The 14,190-nt window shown below is 40.3% G+C and overlaps 1 protein-coding gene and 1 pseudogene across 1 annotated transcript in view; one reads left to right on the forward strand and one right to left on the reverse strand.

Annotated features, from left to right (window-relative positions):
* Myo3a (myosin IIIA) overlaps positions 1–14,190 on the forward strand; it is a 224,061-nt gene that overhangs the window by 206,735 nt on the left and 3,136 nt on the right. The window contains 3 exon segments of the mRNA NM_001419731.1: positions 2,940–3,046; positions 5,795–5,835; positions 6,947–7,090. Coding sequence (NP_001406660.1) covers positions 2,940–3,046; positions 5,795–5,835; positions 6,947–7,090 — 292 coding nt within the window.
* LOC108348601 (40S ribosomal protein S19 pseudogene) lies at positions 12,510–12,989 on the reverse strand (annotated as a pseudogene).

Here is a 14,190-nt window from a genome sequence, read left to right on the forward strand (position 1 = left end):
ACCAGGCATTCGTGGTGACCACAAGAAAAGCAGTAGAGAGGCAGAGACAGGGATCCCAGGGGCAGGCTGGCTGTCTAGACTGTCAGGAATTGTCAGGCTCCTGGTTCATCAAGAAACCCTGGCTCAGTAAATAAAGTGGAGAACAATCAAAAAAAAAAAACAAAACAAAACAAAAAAAAAGACATCTATTGTTGACCAACATACAGAGAGAGAGACAGGCAGAGACAGAGACGGCGAGATAGACAGAAGGAGACAGAGACTCAGAGAGAGAGGGAGGGAGAAAGAGAGAGAGAGAGAGAGAGAGAGAGAGAGAGAGAGAGCGCAATAGCAACCAATACCAGGCAGTAGCCACGAATGCATGGGTTCTATATTCTTCCTCTAGGGCTGCCACAATAAGTCACAAACATTATGGCTTTACCAGCCTAACTATTGCCTTCCATCCTGTCCATAAGGTCACAGTGAGGTCACAGTATTGTCAGCAGGGTTTCTCTGAGCTCTTGTTTGTAGTGCAGTTTTCCGTGTGTGTGTGTGTGTGTGTGTGTGTGTGTGTGTGTGTGTGTGTGTGTGTGGTGTATGACAATGGAGGCCAGAAGAGGTAGTCAGATTCCCACGGAGCAGGGGTTATGGGAGGTTGCTAGGTGCCTGATGTGGGTGCTGGGAACCAAATTACGGAGCAGCAAGCACGTTTAACAACTACTGGACTGTTGTTCCAACCCCAGCCAGAAAACTTTCATTAGATTTTCTTATATGTTTCCTGAAGTTCTGGGGATTCAAGAATAAACAAGAAAGGGATTCCACCTTTAGAAATAGAGTCCTTAGGTTGGACGGTATGAAATGGTGGATGATGCTCCAGTACACAGGGATCGGGGATAATAGGACAGAAAGGGACATACAGTATGTCTATGGGGGCATCCTTGACCTTCCAGAATAACTGTTCATGGAGAAATGGCCCAGTGGTTAAGAGCACTATCTATTCTTGTGGAGCAGATTCCAAATATCCACCTGGTAGCTCGCAGCCTTGTATAACCCTGGTTCCAGAGGATCCAGCATCTTCTGGTCTCCACCGACACTAGGCAGTCATGCGTTATGCTGACAAAGCACTCATATGCAGAAGGCAAACAAATACAACTTTTTAAAATAATGAAATATTTTATTTAATACTCACACGTGCACATTAATATATTTTATATAAGTCCACCCTCCCATCTTCTCGCTCTCCCTCTTTTCTCACTGTGTTGCTTCCCAAACAACTCCATGTGCTCTCTCTTTCTTTTTCCCCTTCTTTTAATTTTTTTAATTTATATATAAGTACACTGTAGCTGTCTTCAGACACACCAGAAGAGGGCATCAGATCTCATTACAGATGGTTGTGAGCCACCATGTGGTTGCTGGGATTTGAACTCAGGGCCTCTGGAAGAGCAGTCAGTGCTCCTAACCACTGAGCCATCCCTCCAGCCAGTGCTCTCTCTGAGTCTTTTTATTGTATGGGATGAGGTACTGGAGCAGGGGTAGCATGTCAGGGGCCTCGGACAGGAAAAAACACCCTCCCCCAACAGCCATCACTTGTTAATAGCTTCATAGTCAAGAGTTGGGACTTCACAAGCCCCTCCCCCAGCCATGCTTGATCTTATTCAAGAATTAGTATAGCAGCTTGTGTTCTCATACTAATTATGTTACCCACAAACCTGTTTACAATGTCCTGCACATAGACTAAAGGAAGCCTGCCCCCCCCCCCAGGTTGGCTCTGACTGGGAAATAAAGTTGCCAATGGCCAATGGCCGGGCAGGGTGAAAGAGGCAGGACTTTTATGATTCTTGGGCAAGAAACACGGAAAAGGAAGAAGGAATTCCACCATGAGAAGGGCTTGGGACTTACCACTCCATGAAGGAAAGGAGGATGAGACAGCAAAAGTGTAGGTACTAAGAGAAAGCAGCCCCATTGTAGGGCTGCCCAGAAGGGAGCAGGGCAGCAAAGAGAAAATACAGATTTATAGAATGTTAACTCAGGAATACCAGAGGGAAATGTGTGCTGGCTGTGGAGAGGTTCAGAAAATGCCCAACCATTGAGCTAGTAAGGCACATTGGAAATAATGCTGCATATATATATCTTTCACTGGCAAATCCAAAGAGCTCTGGTGGGGCTAGAAAGGCCTGCAACCCGCCAGGAGCTCAATGCAGATTGTCTACTCAGCGGTACATATTAGGCTTCATTGTGGCAACTTAAGCAAAATGTGTCTAGTTGTTTCTTCTTCCACTGCCCTTCTCTGCCGCCTTCCTCCTTTGTGCCTAACCAGTTCCGGTAGCCATGTTCAATGGGATCCGCAAGAATACTTAGACTAAATAGAGATAATTCGATAGATGCAGGGCCAAGAACTTCTTTATTCTCAGAATCTTTTTGTTCCTTGCTTGCCTGGCGATTATTCTAATTCTTTGCCATCTTCAGTTTATTTTTGTTACAACGGCCTTATTCTGATACATCAATTCAAACTTTAAGTGGTATTAGAGTCAAATTAAAATTTAATCACAGGCAACTTTCGGTCCTGCTAAAAATACCAAGTATATATAAAACATCTTTATTATATAGACATATATTATATAATCTATATATAAACTAATACTGTATTTTTCTATTTTTGCCATTCAGATAAAAGTGAGATAAGTAGATTTGACCTATATATTCTAAGAAAGGTCCTGATCTCATCTCTCCTATGAACCTGTGTCCCTTTTCCACATCACCAAACTCTTCTTGCCTTTTATTATATCTCCCCTCTTCCAAAGTCCTAGACTCCAGACAACTGGAGGAAAACATACAACCAGAAGAATAATATGGGTGGATGGGTAACAAGTACAGTTTGCATGCGCAGAAGCTCTTATTTATCTAAAGGAAAACACTGTACAGTTTCCAGAGTTCAGAACTTTTTATGATCACCCATCTTATAGGTGTCTCTAAAGGAGAAGAGTCAAAAATATTGAGACCTCCAAGACGACCTCGGAAACCTAAAACATTAAATAACCCTGAAGACTCCACATACTACTATCTACTCCATGTAAGTGGCTCATTCTTACAATTAAACTGAAGACCAGTAGAAACTGTGACTGCATTGGCTGCCTCAGAAGAAGGCCTTACAACATGAAGACCCTCCTTAGATTCTATTTCAGAGATACCCCATTTGATGGCACCTTTGTATTCCTCTAGCCCTCTTCCTCACGGTCCTGTCCTCTCTTGTAATCTTGGACCTACACTGAGTTCTCCTAGAAACGTTTTCTGTAGTTGCTTTTCTTAGTTGGGGTTTCATTGCCATGAAGAGATATCATGACCACTCCAATTCTTATAAAGAAAAACAATAAATTAATACAGTTTCAGAGGTTTAGTCCGTTATCATCTTGGTAGGAAATATGGCACCATGCAGACAGATATGGTACTAGAGAAGGAGCTGAGAGTTCTACATCTTGGTCTGCAAGCAACAAGAAAGAGAATGTGATAACACTGGACATAGCTTGAGCATAGGAGACCTCACAGTACCCCCACAGTGACATACTTCCTCCAAAAAGGCCACACCTCCTACAGTGCCACACCCTATGGGCCAAGCATTCAAACATGAGTCTATGGAAGACATTCCTATTCAAACCACTGCATCACTTATCTGAGTTTACATACAAATATCAACCTTAAAAAAAAGTTTATGTTGTGTGTAGTTTTATGCTACTACCTTTGCTCCAGGAGGATGGCCGTGCAACCAACCCCTTCCAGCTTTCCTTTTGTTCTACCTGCCTTTAGCTCCAGGAGGTAACCACACTACATGCCTTGAATATGTGGATAAAAGACACACACACACACACACACACACACACACACACACAGTTTGTTCCTTTCCAACTTGTCTTAGGACACAATTGCTGGGCACCACTATCTCCAGCCTGGAAAAGCATGCCCTTAACAATATTTTTATCTCTGCTCCTCCCACCTGCCCTTAACTTCAGTAGCTAGTCTCACCTGGCCCCTGTCAAACATCCGTGACCACCCACCTGTAGCTGTGGCCAGAGGTCCCAGCCCCTCCCTTACCTCACATGGCTGCTGGCTTCTTTTTCCTCCAAAGCATACAGAAACTCTCCCCCTCTCCTTTCTTGCATCTACCTGCCTCCTCCAGGGACCTGGAAGTTCCACCTATCCCTTCCACCCAGCAATTGGCCCATGGCTTTATTCACTGATAAATTAAGACCAATTGGGAAACAGGACGGCATCAGAACTGCTGGTCCATTGTGGGAAACCCCTCCAGATAGAGACCTTCATTTAAGGGAGTATGTTGTCAACCAAGTAGTAAAAGAGAAGTGAATGTTTGTTGTGCTTCTGCAAATTCCAGGCCAATAGTGAGATGTATTCACAACCATTGTGAGAGCTGATCCTAGAACCAGCTCTTAATATTATGTTCACATCTCAGGTCAGAATTGTGAGACACAGGTAAAAAGCTTAGCCTTCCCATCAGGACCCTTAACTTTATTGAGGTCTCCGGGATCCACTCAGTTGGCAAGCATGAGAAGTCATTGGTATGGCCTCTACTACACTCTATTCCTTTCCCCTCATGTTTCAGTCCTCCTTACACACCACTGACATCACCTTGGTTTCTCAAAACCAAGAGGATCATGTCCTTCCTTTTATACCTGGCACCTATGCCAGTTGTTCTACCTTATGCCTTTTGGTTACTCAAGTATCCTCCTTCTCCAACCAAGCAAGAGTCCCCCACACCATGCCCCAATTGTGACTATCACCACTTCTCAGTCAGACTATTTCAGGTTTCAAATCTCATCCTCCCCAACCTACACCAGAAAATATATCTAAACTGTAAATCTGATTATTTTTCTCCTCCGACTGGCTCAGCATAAGGTCCAGAATCCAATGTCTTCTTCACTGGGCATAGAACTTCTGACCCATGTTGACACACAATACAAAATTGCTTAAACTCTCGCAGTGATCAACATCCTCTAAGCCTCCAAAGCCTTTGGCCCCAGAGCTCCCTCCATTTCTAATATTTATTCAATCTACATTCTGTGCTGCCACAGAGGAAAACGACTTCCCCATGCCCTTGAAAACCCAGAGAATCTGAGAGTTCACTGGAAACAGGATTCTTACACCACAGGCAGAAAATGTAGCTCACACTGGGTCAATGTGCCATGTTTCTGCATGATGCTTTGCTCCCTCGTGATGTTGCCCAGAATTCAGACTTACAACTTCTTCTCCTTTCAGTTCCTTAGACTAATCTCATTGACCACCATGATGCCGACCATTGCCAAGATCAGAAACTTTGTCCCTGGCTTAGATCTCTCCTCTAGTTCCAAAAGCAAATAGAAAGCCACCTAAAGTTTATTACATAATCTACATGGACATACACCCAGAGAGATCCAGGTATAATCATTCATACAGCTGGGTTGGGCTATATCGCATGTCGTACAAATTGCCGTGAGAATACAAAACGGCTTTTAGTATAACCATCAAAGCAGCAAATTCTACAACATTTTTATCACTCCAAAATGAAACTCTATCCTTTATCAGTCACTTCCACACCATTCCTGAGCCATGTCCTAGAAAAATCACTCATCAACTGTCAACTATGTATTGCCCCTTCTAGAATTCCATATAAACAGAATCACATAGTATGCGTTATATGAAATACTTTTGTCAGCTAGAAATCACTTATCCTGATTCTCCCTCTCTCTCTCATCTACCATTAAAATAATAAATATTATACAATATGATTTAATACTACTATATATCTTTTCATTCTTTCTACTCCCTTTAGAAGTCAACCCAAGAAGAAAAACGAAGACCAAGAAAAGACAGGTAATTATCTTTTCTAAACTATAGCACCATTTTGTTCAAATAAAACTATAAATCTTTATGTTCAAATTTAATTGCAAATCACATATTTGTAAAATAGCATGACCCCCAACATATGTATATGCTAAGTGTGAGGGCTATATGGAACCTATAAATTAAACATACTGAGCCAGAGCTATACAAAGCGTTTGCTTAGAACTCAACTATGATTGGATGCATTACATCATTGAGACTGACTACTTTTCTCTGCCCTTTTAATAATGGTGAGGAAGTAATCAGAACACTTCAACATCTACAGATGTTCTTTCCCTTTTTACTTTATGGTCTTTTGATACATGCTAAATGTCACATTTTGTACTTTTTGAGGATTTTGGGGATGGCAAGTGTTGCGATTTTTGTAGGTATGGCACACTTATCGTCACATGATTTTTCCTTTCCTATAATATTTCAGTCTTCCAATATTTTGGCATTTTAATCTTTGACATTTAATCATGTCAGATGACTTTCAGATAATGCTAGGAATGGAAGAAGGGGCTTTATAAATAAAGCATAAATAAAGTTCCCTATGACCTGGTGGTACCTATCACAAAAACCAGTTGAGGCTGTGGATGAAACATTTGAAAATACTTCGTAATAACTCATCAAGGCCAATTCTCATGTCAGTTATCTATGAGTCTGATGTGAATGTGAATGTAGGCTGGCCAAACTGGAAACCATTGTCTCTGGCAGTTCTAGAAACTACCAGTTCATGTTAAGTGAAACCTGATTAAAAAAAAAAAAAAATCCAGCAGCTAATTGATGTTTTATTCAATGTAAGAAATAGGAGATTCTTTTCTTTTTTTTTTCTTTTTTTCAGAGCTGGGGACCGAACCCAGGGCCTTGCTCTTGCTAGGCAAGCGCTCTACCACTGAGCTAAATTCCCAACCCCAGGAAATTCTTTTAATTAACAGGGTGTGCTTATTTTTTTCACCTCAAGACTTCTCCCATGTATGTGAGCATGTATGTGATGCTCTTAAGTTACAAAAAAGGCTTCAAAAGAAGAAAGCACTTAGCCTGTAATTCAAGTGAATAGAAACCAGACTGATAAGTAGCATGTCTGTGTGTTCATTTGCAGTCAAGGAAAGTTATTAGGTTTGGAAGATTTCTATTATAAGGAACTTTTTCCCACTCATTTCGGACCCAAGGCACATAGCTCTAATGCAAGAGAATGGAAAGCACAGGAGGAACCCCAGGATCAGCGCATTGAGAGTAATGAGAGGTAATAACATTCAGTCTGTATCATACTCAGTGATAAACTTTGAATAGAAATTCAAAAATTCTAATTTAAGCAAGTTTGTTTTATATAGTGGTAAATTAGTTAAACCACTTTGGCTCCTGGTGGGTTGCACACACTGCACCTGCCCAAGAGTTCTCTTGATTTATGAATAAAACACACACACACACACACACACACACACACACACACACACACACACACCAGCTAATTTTGATATGCCTTGATTAGCTCAATGGTTGGGAACTTCTAAACCTCCCTGTGGCTAGCACACACTCCCCTCCAGTACTCTTGGCTTCCACACTTTCTAAATCTATTTTTTATCTTTGCTGCCCTGTTTCCTTCTGGGCAGCACCCCATAGGGCTACATTCCCTTTCTACCTACATCATTGGATGCTTCCTCTCCTGCAGCTCTGAAATCTGACCCTGGTCCCTCTGAGTCAAGGTGATTCTGCACCCCTCTCCCCTGGTCCCTTGTCCTTGCAAACTAAAAGTCCCACCCTGTCTCCCTGCCCAGCCATTGGCTGTGTGGCAATTCTTTATTATCAGTTGAAGCCAGCAGTGATCAGGGACCCTCAGGTTTAGAAGTGTGACTTTTGGGTATCAAAATAAGACAAAGCATTAGAACCAATTCCCAACAGTTTTATATATAGAAAACTGACATCATGTTTTATTGAATCTTTCATCTTATTGGTAATATATTGCTCAAAGTAAAACTGTAAATATCATGGCCATACAATCACGCATCCTATTTTTCCTAGACAAAGTCCCCATTCGCACCTGTTTCCTTGGTACAGTTATCAATATCCTTTTAAATGTGTCAATGATAAAACAAAAGTAATAGACTGTATGGTTATCCTAACTATAGGTAACATGACACATTTTTATCTGTATTAAGGTATAAATAGTGTAATTTTTAATCACTTCTGGGGGAGAGGGGTTGAGACAGGATCTCATCATTTACCTTTACAAGCCTGGAACTTTATGTAGATCGTGCTAACCTAGAAGTCACAGAGATCTACCTACTTCTGCCTCCCAAGTACTTGAACTAAAGGTGTGTGCCACATAACTGGCCTTGCTCACTGGAATTTTTAGTTATGTTCCTGATTTTTAATAATCAGGGATGACAAATTTAAAACTATTTTGAAAATAAAATTAATAGAAAAAATAGGTGTCTTGGATGTGGGTTTTTTTTCCATCTTACCACTGCTTTTTGTGGCATTAAATAATTTACCTTGCAGCTTATTTACAATTTTGGGAATAATTTTTCTCTTTTGTCCAAAACTCATTATAAAGTTTTGAAAAAATGCAAACATGGTGCATCAGAAGTAGGAACACTGGCAAGCAACTGGGAGCTAATCTGAAATTCTTAGCCATCATCCTGTTAGCCCTGGTTTCATAGACCCCCGCCCCCTTACACGGTGAAACATGGTTATAGAGAAGGGTTTTTTAGAGTCTAGGTGTCTTAGGTTCAGATACCAATTGAGCCACTTGAGAAGCTTTTTGTGTTTTCTGGGCTTTTTACACCACTGGTTTTATGACTCCAGAGGAACTTTCAAATTCCTGCCTCACTATCTTATGATAGAGATTAAATGAAATGATAACCTGATTAGTTCACCATGTCCATGAAAGAGGTTTTCTATAAAGACTGATGGCTATTATTATCTATCTTCATGGCTTTTTCAAAATCTACCCAAACTTTGATTTCTAAGTGCCTGTCTCCAAAAGGAAGATGCATCCTTCCATCTTGGAACCAAAAACTATAACCTGTTCAAGCTTAGTGGGTTCTAGCAACAGCAGTGAGTAGAATGAAAGGTGCCAAAGAGAGCAAATGATTTGTCCAAGGTCACACACTAAGTGAGGCTTCTCCAACCCAGACTTACGTAGTCTGCTCAATTGCTTCCCCTTCCTGTTGTGGATGTGTATTTAGTGGCCACTAGAATAAGGATTCCAGAGCTGGCCATGGTTGAGTGCTTGCTTTGTTCTAGGCAACAGGTCTGTTACCTTGTTGAACTGGTGAGACTATACGGCTGCCCTCTTTCATGAGTGCAGAAAATAAGCCTCCAGAGTTGAGGGACTATAAAGAATCACCTACATAATAATTGATGGAGACAGAAAATTTAAACACAGGATATCATGAACAAAGAGTCAATGATTTTTAACCGCTGTTTAATATTCCCAAGTTATGCATCATGATAGTAGCTTAAGTAAGTGGCAGATATCACATCAAAAGATCTTGAGGTTAGAGGGAAACAATACTCACATATCAGTGTTGAACAGAATAACTCACATGGTTCGGATGTTTTCTAAACTAAGGAAGACTGAGAGATGGTAACTCATAGCATAGTATAAGATCAATAAGACCCTGGGTTTAAAAAAACAAACACAAAAGAATAGCTCTAAATTGCAGTGTGCAACAATTGGCAAAATTTGAGACTAACTTATGTGCTCGGTTGTATTATTTCAGAAAGAACAACTTTTTGTGTATGTGAGCTACAACTCACATCTACATGTGAGTGTACTACATGTAGATGTGCATGTATGTGTGCTACAACTAGATTTACGCCAACTGTTGACATTGCCCAGTAAGGTTTAAGTATGCCTGGGGAAGGGTGCACCACAGAAACATAGTATACAGCATAAATTAAAAGTGTATACATTTATTATATAGAAAACAATATTTTAAATACATATATACTGAGGAATACCTACCTTTGAACTGATTACAATTGCATAGCCCTAAAAATCTACCTTAAAGCAAATTTTAAATAATCAATGTATTACTATGAATTATCCTCACTATCTAAGTAAATCTCTTAAATGTATTCCTACTGACTGAAATGTTATAGCCTTTAGTCAATACATCCCCCAAACTCCTGTCTCAAAGCCCTAATGCGCACCTTTCTGTGAGTTTGACATTTTAGGTTCCACACATGAGTGGGGTCCTACAAAACTTTACTGACACTTCACTTAGTATAATACCTTCCAAGTTTATCCATATTTCCTAGAAGTTTCACTTTTTCTATGGCTGAATGATAACCCATGGTGTTTAACCACCACATGTTTATTCATTCACCCCTTGATGTAAATGCGGCTTGAGTGTGTGTCTTGAGTGTTGTAAATAACACTGCAGTGGATATGAGACTAGAGGTAACTCTCAGATATTCACTTTATTTCCTTTTGCTATGTGCCTGGTCGTGAGATTTGTTTTCTCACTAACAGTAGTTGCTTCATGTTTTTGAGAAATGTATTCGCTGTTCTCTATGATGGCTGTGCCAACTTACATTCTCTCCACTACTGTCCGTGGCTGCCCTTTTCTTCACATCCTCACCAACACTCCTCAGCATTTACACTTTGACAACTTAGTGTGAGGTCATATCTCATTGTGACTTTAAATTGTACCTTCTTGATGACTGATAATGTTAGCCACATTTTTTTTAATTTTAAGATAAAGCTCACATAATTTGACCATTTTGTTTGACCATTTAAAAATGTCCAGTTCAGTGAGTTCAATATATTCACATAACAGTACTATGGCGGGGGTGGCAGTTCATGCCTTTAATCCTAGCACTCAACAAGCAGAGGAAGGTGGAACTTTGTGAGTTCTAGTACAGCTTGGTCTACAGAGGGAGTTCTAGGATAGCCAGGGCCATACGATCCTAGGTAATGAAAAGGTAAAAAGAAAAAATTACATTATTACATATCCATCACTAACTTCGCAATTCATCCGTGACTCCCAATATAACCCTACCTGTGTTCCCTAGCAACCACTAATCAATTTGCTTTTTTTAACTGCTTAGTTGGAACATTTCATATTAATGGAAATATACATGTAGCCTGGCTGTTCTGGCTGCTTCCCTTAGCATATACTTTTCTTTATTTTGGGGTACGCAGCATATGTATTGTGTGCCGTGGCATTCACATGAAAGCCAGGAGAAACATTTGGAAGTTCTTTTTGCCTTCCACGTTTGTTTTCAGGCAAGACTTCTTGTTTCTCGAGGCTACACTACAGACTCCAGACTTCTGAGCAATTCTCTGCTACCTTGCTGTAAGAGTGTGGGGATTACAGATATCCAACCCTGCACCTGGCTTTTTACAAATTTCAGAGATCTGACCTCAAGTCATCAGGCCTGCACCGCAACTGTGCATACCCACTGAGCCGTCTCTCCAGCCTAACATAACAGTTACACAGTCTATTAAGGTGTTGAACATGGAGATTTCTGGTCCTACTTAATGACTAAACCACTTTATTGTTTACTCAAACGGCCAGTCTTCTTGCCAGACAGTTAGGAACTTTGTTCTTTCTTATTTCTAGTCTGAGTAGTGCTGTACGGGTTCTGACATCTTTAGAAAATGATAATCATTTAATCTTGCATTGAAATTTTTTGCATGTGAATTTTGGCCATTCGTGTGCCTCCTTTTGAAAAATGTCTCTTCAGGTCCTTTGCCTGTTTTTAAACAGTTCATTTGTTTTTAGTGAACTGCTTGAATTCCTTGAGATTTTGGATATTGTCCCCCTTCGTCATCAGATCATTTCTTACCCTTTAGTTTTGATTCTTTTCTTCGCTGTATAGAAGGTCTTATCCGATTAGCCTCATTTCTTTTGTTATAATCCAATCTGTATTTACTCTTACCACTGTGATTTGGTGGTGATATCTAAAGATCTTTTGTCCAATCCAATGTTGTAAACAGTTTCCTCTGTGTGTTCTTCTAGAGCATTTGCTATTTTAGGTGGTAGCTTAAATCTTTAATATTCTCTAGTGAACTTTTATATATGCTGTGAAGTAAGTCTTGAATATCATTCTTTTGTGTGTGCATATCCAGGTTTTCCAAAACGGTTGAAGACACTGTCCTTACCATGTTGTAAGATCTTGGCATCTTAGTCAAACCCAATAGGCTATGAATGAATCTCATTATGTGTAAGACCTCTGTTTCATTTTCATTTTCATACTATCTATGTGTCTGTTTTTATGCCAGTTTTTATGAGGTTTTGCTTGCTATCAATTTTTTTTTTTTTTTTTTTTGGAGCTGAGGACCGAACCCAGGGCCTTGCGCTTGCTAGGCAAGCGCTCTACCACTGAGCTAAATCCCCAACCCCACTTGCTATCAATTTTTTATAGGTTTTAAAACCAAATAATGTTATATTGCAAGCCTTATTCTTTGCTTTGCTATTTAGGGTCCTTTGTACTAACAAATGGATTCTTAGGATTTGTTTGCCCTATTCTGTTCTTTAAAAAAGTTGGGATTTTGATAGGAGCTGTGTTGATCTTGTAGGTTGATTTATATGGTGTGGACAGTTTAATAGTATTAACTATTATCAATGAACAATGTATACATTTCCATTTATTTGTATTTTTTCATTTTTTTATGAATGAGGCAATTTATTAACCCAGCATCCTTTGCTCTAATGCTTCTTTTTGGCAGCTGCCACCTGTCCGGCGATCCCAGATCTCTCTGTCCCTGAGGTGTTAGCTTGTGGTCCCCATCTTGGTCCTTTTCCACCATTTTCAGCCCCTCCGAGGCTTGGAGGACCCGGCGGGCCACACTCTTAGAGCCTCTGCTGAAGTGGCTGGGCCTGACACTGTTTCTCTGCCATCCTTCGTAGATCTTGGTCACGGAACCAACCCCTGCACCACCACGGAGGTACAGGTGCCGTGCTGTGGAAGCAACACCTGTGTAGAACCAGTTCTCATCGTGGGGCAAGCTCTTTATGTTTGACCAGCTTGACTGTGTCCACCCATTCGGGGACTTTCAGCTTCCCAGACTTTTTGAGGAAGGCTGCCAGAGCTCTGACGAACTCCTGCTGGTTAAAGTCTTTTACAGTAACTCCAGGCTTCGTGTGGCCTCCGCGCTGCCAGCCAGGGGAAACGGCGCATTTTTTCATTTTTAACAGTGCTTTGTAGCTTTATGATCTTTCATTTTCTTGCTTAAATTTTGAATTTAATGTTTACATATTTATATAAAAATATTTTATATTTTAAATTTTATATTTCTTGCAAAGTATTTTATATTTTCAGAGATCATCATTGAATTGTTTTCTTGATTTTGATTTTGCAGTTTGTTGTTTTTATTGGATTCTGAATAAATAAAACTGATGAGAGGAAATCAGAGGTTATAGAACGGCACTAACTAGAGGGCAGTAGAGAGTTTGTTCTCAATTACTCCCAAGATTGAAATGAGGAAGGTGCTGTTGAACAGTCATGAAGAATGTAGTGTGTCCAGGGAATATTCAGTCTTTAATTAAGACAAGGAGATGTAGGGGAAATGGAGGCAGAAAAAAAAAACATAGGAGGGACATCAGATTACAACAATCAAGAAGAAGAGAATCATGAAAGTTGGCATCAACAGAGAAGGCATAGGAAGCATGACAGTTTGGGCTTCTTGCTAGCTGTCTTAGGGTTTTACTGCTGTGAACAGATACCATGACCAAAGCAAGTCTTATAAAGGACAACATTTAATTGAGGCTGGTTTACAGATTCAGAGGTTCAGTCCATTATCATCAAGGCTGGAACATGATGGCATTCAGGCATCTTCATCTGAAGGCTGCTAGCAGAATACTGACTTCCAGGCAGCTAGGATGAGAGTCTTAAAGCCCACATCCACAGCGACACACCTACTCCAACAGGGCCACACGTCCTAATAGTGCCACTCTTTGGTCTGAGCATATACAAACCATCACACTAGCTGTGACAACTAGTATTATGTATAAGTATCTATGCCTTGCAGTAGTGTCTGTAAATTTAGAGCTGATATGTGTGATAAGCCTGACTGGGTAACTACTCCTGAGCATTCAGGTCAACAATTCAAAGGAGAGCATTCTGTTGATAACTACTGAAGTGCTGTATAAAACTTTCCTATAAGGAATCTGCTAGGTTCAAGATGCCCTGAAAGATCTTGACAAAGTTTCTTTTGAATGCCCTCTTCAAAATAGACCAAAATAAATGAAAAAATAAATAAGATTATTAAATTAGAATAAGTCCTCAGTGACTTTGCCCCTTTCTCTCTAAATAATATTCACCTGGCAAGCCCTAGTGTCTGATCTGTTTCTCTACCTTATAGTTGAACTTGGCTGAAGGCTCAGTCTA

The sequence above is a fragment of the Rattus norvegicus genome, chromosome 17, assembly GCF_021556685.1.
Source record: "Rattus norvegicus strain SHRSP/BbbUtx chromosome 17, alternate assembly SHRSP_T2T, whole genome shotgun sequence".
Lineage (NCBI taxonomy): Eukaryota > Metazoa > Chordata > Mammalia > Rodentia > Muridae > Rattus > Rattus norvegicus.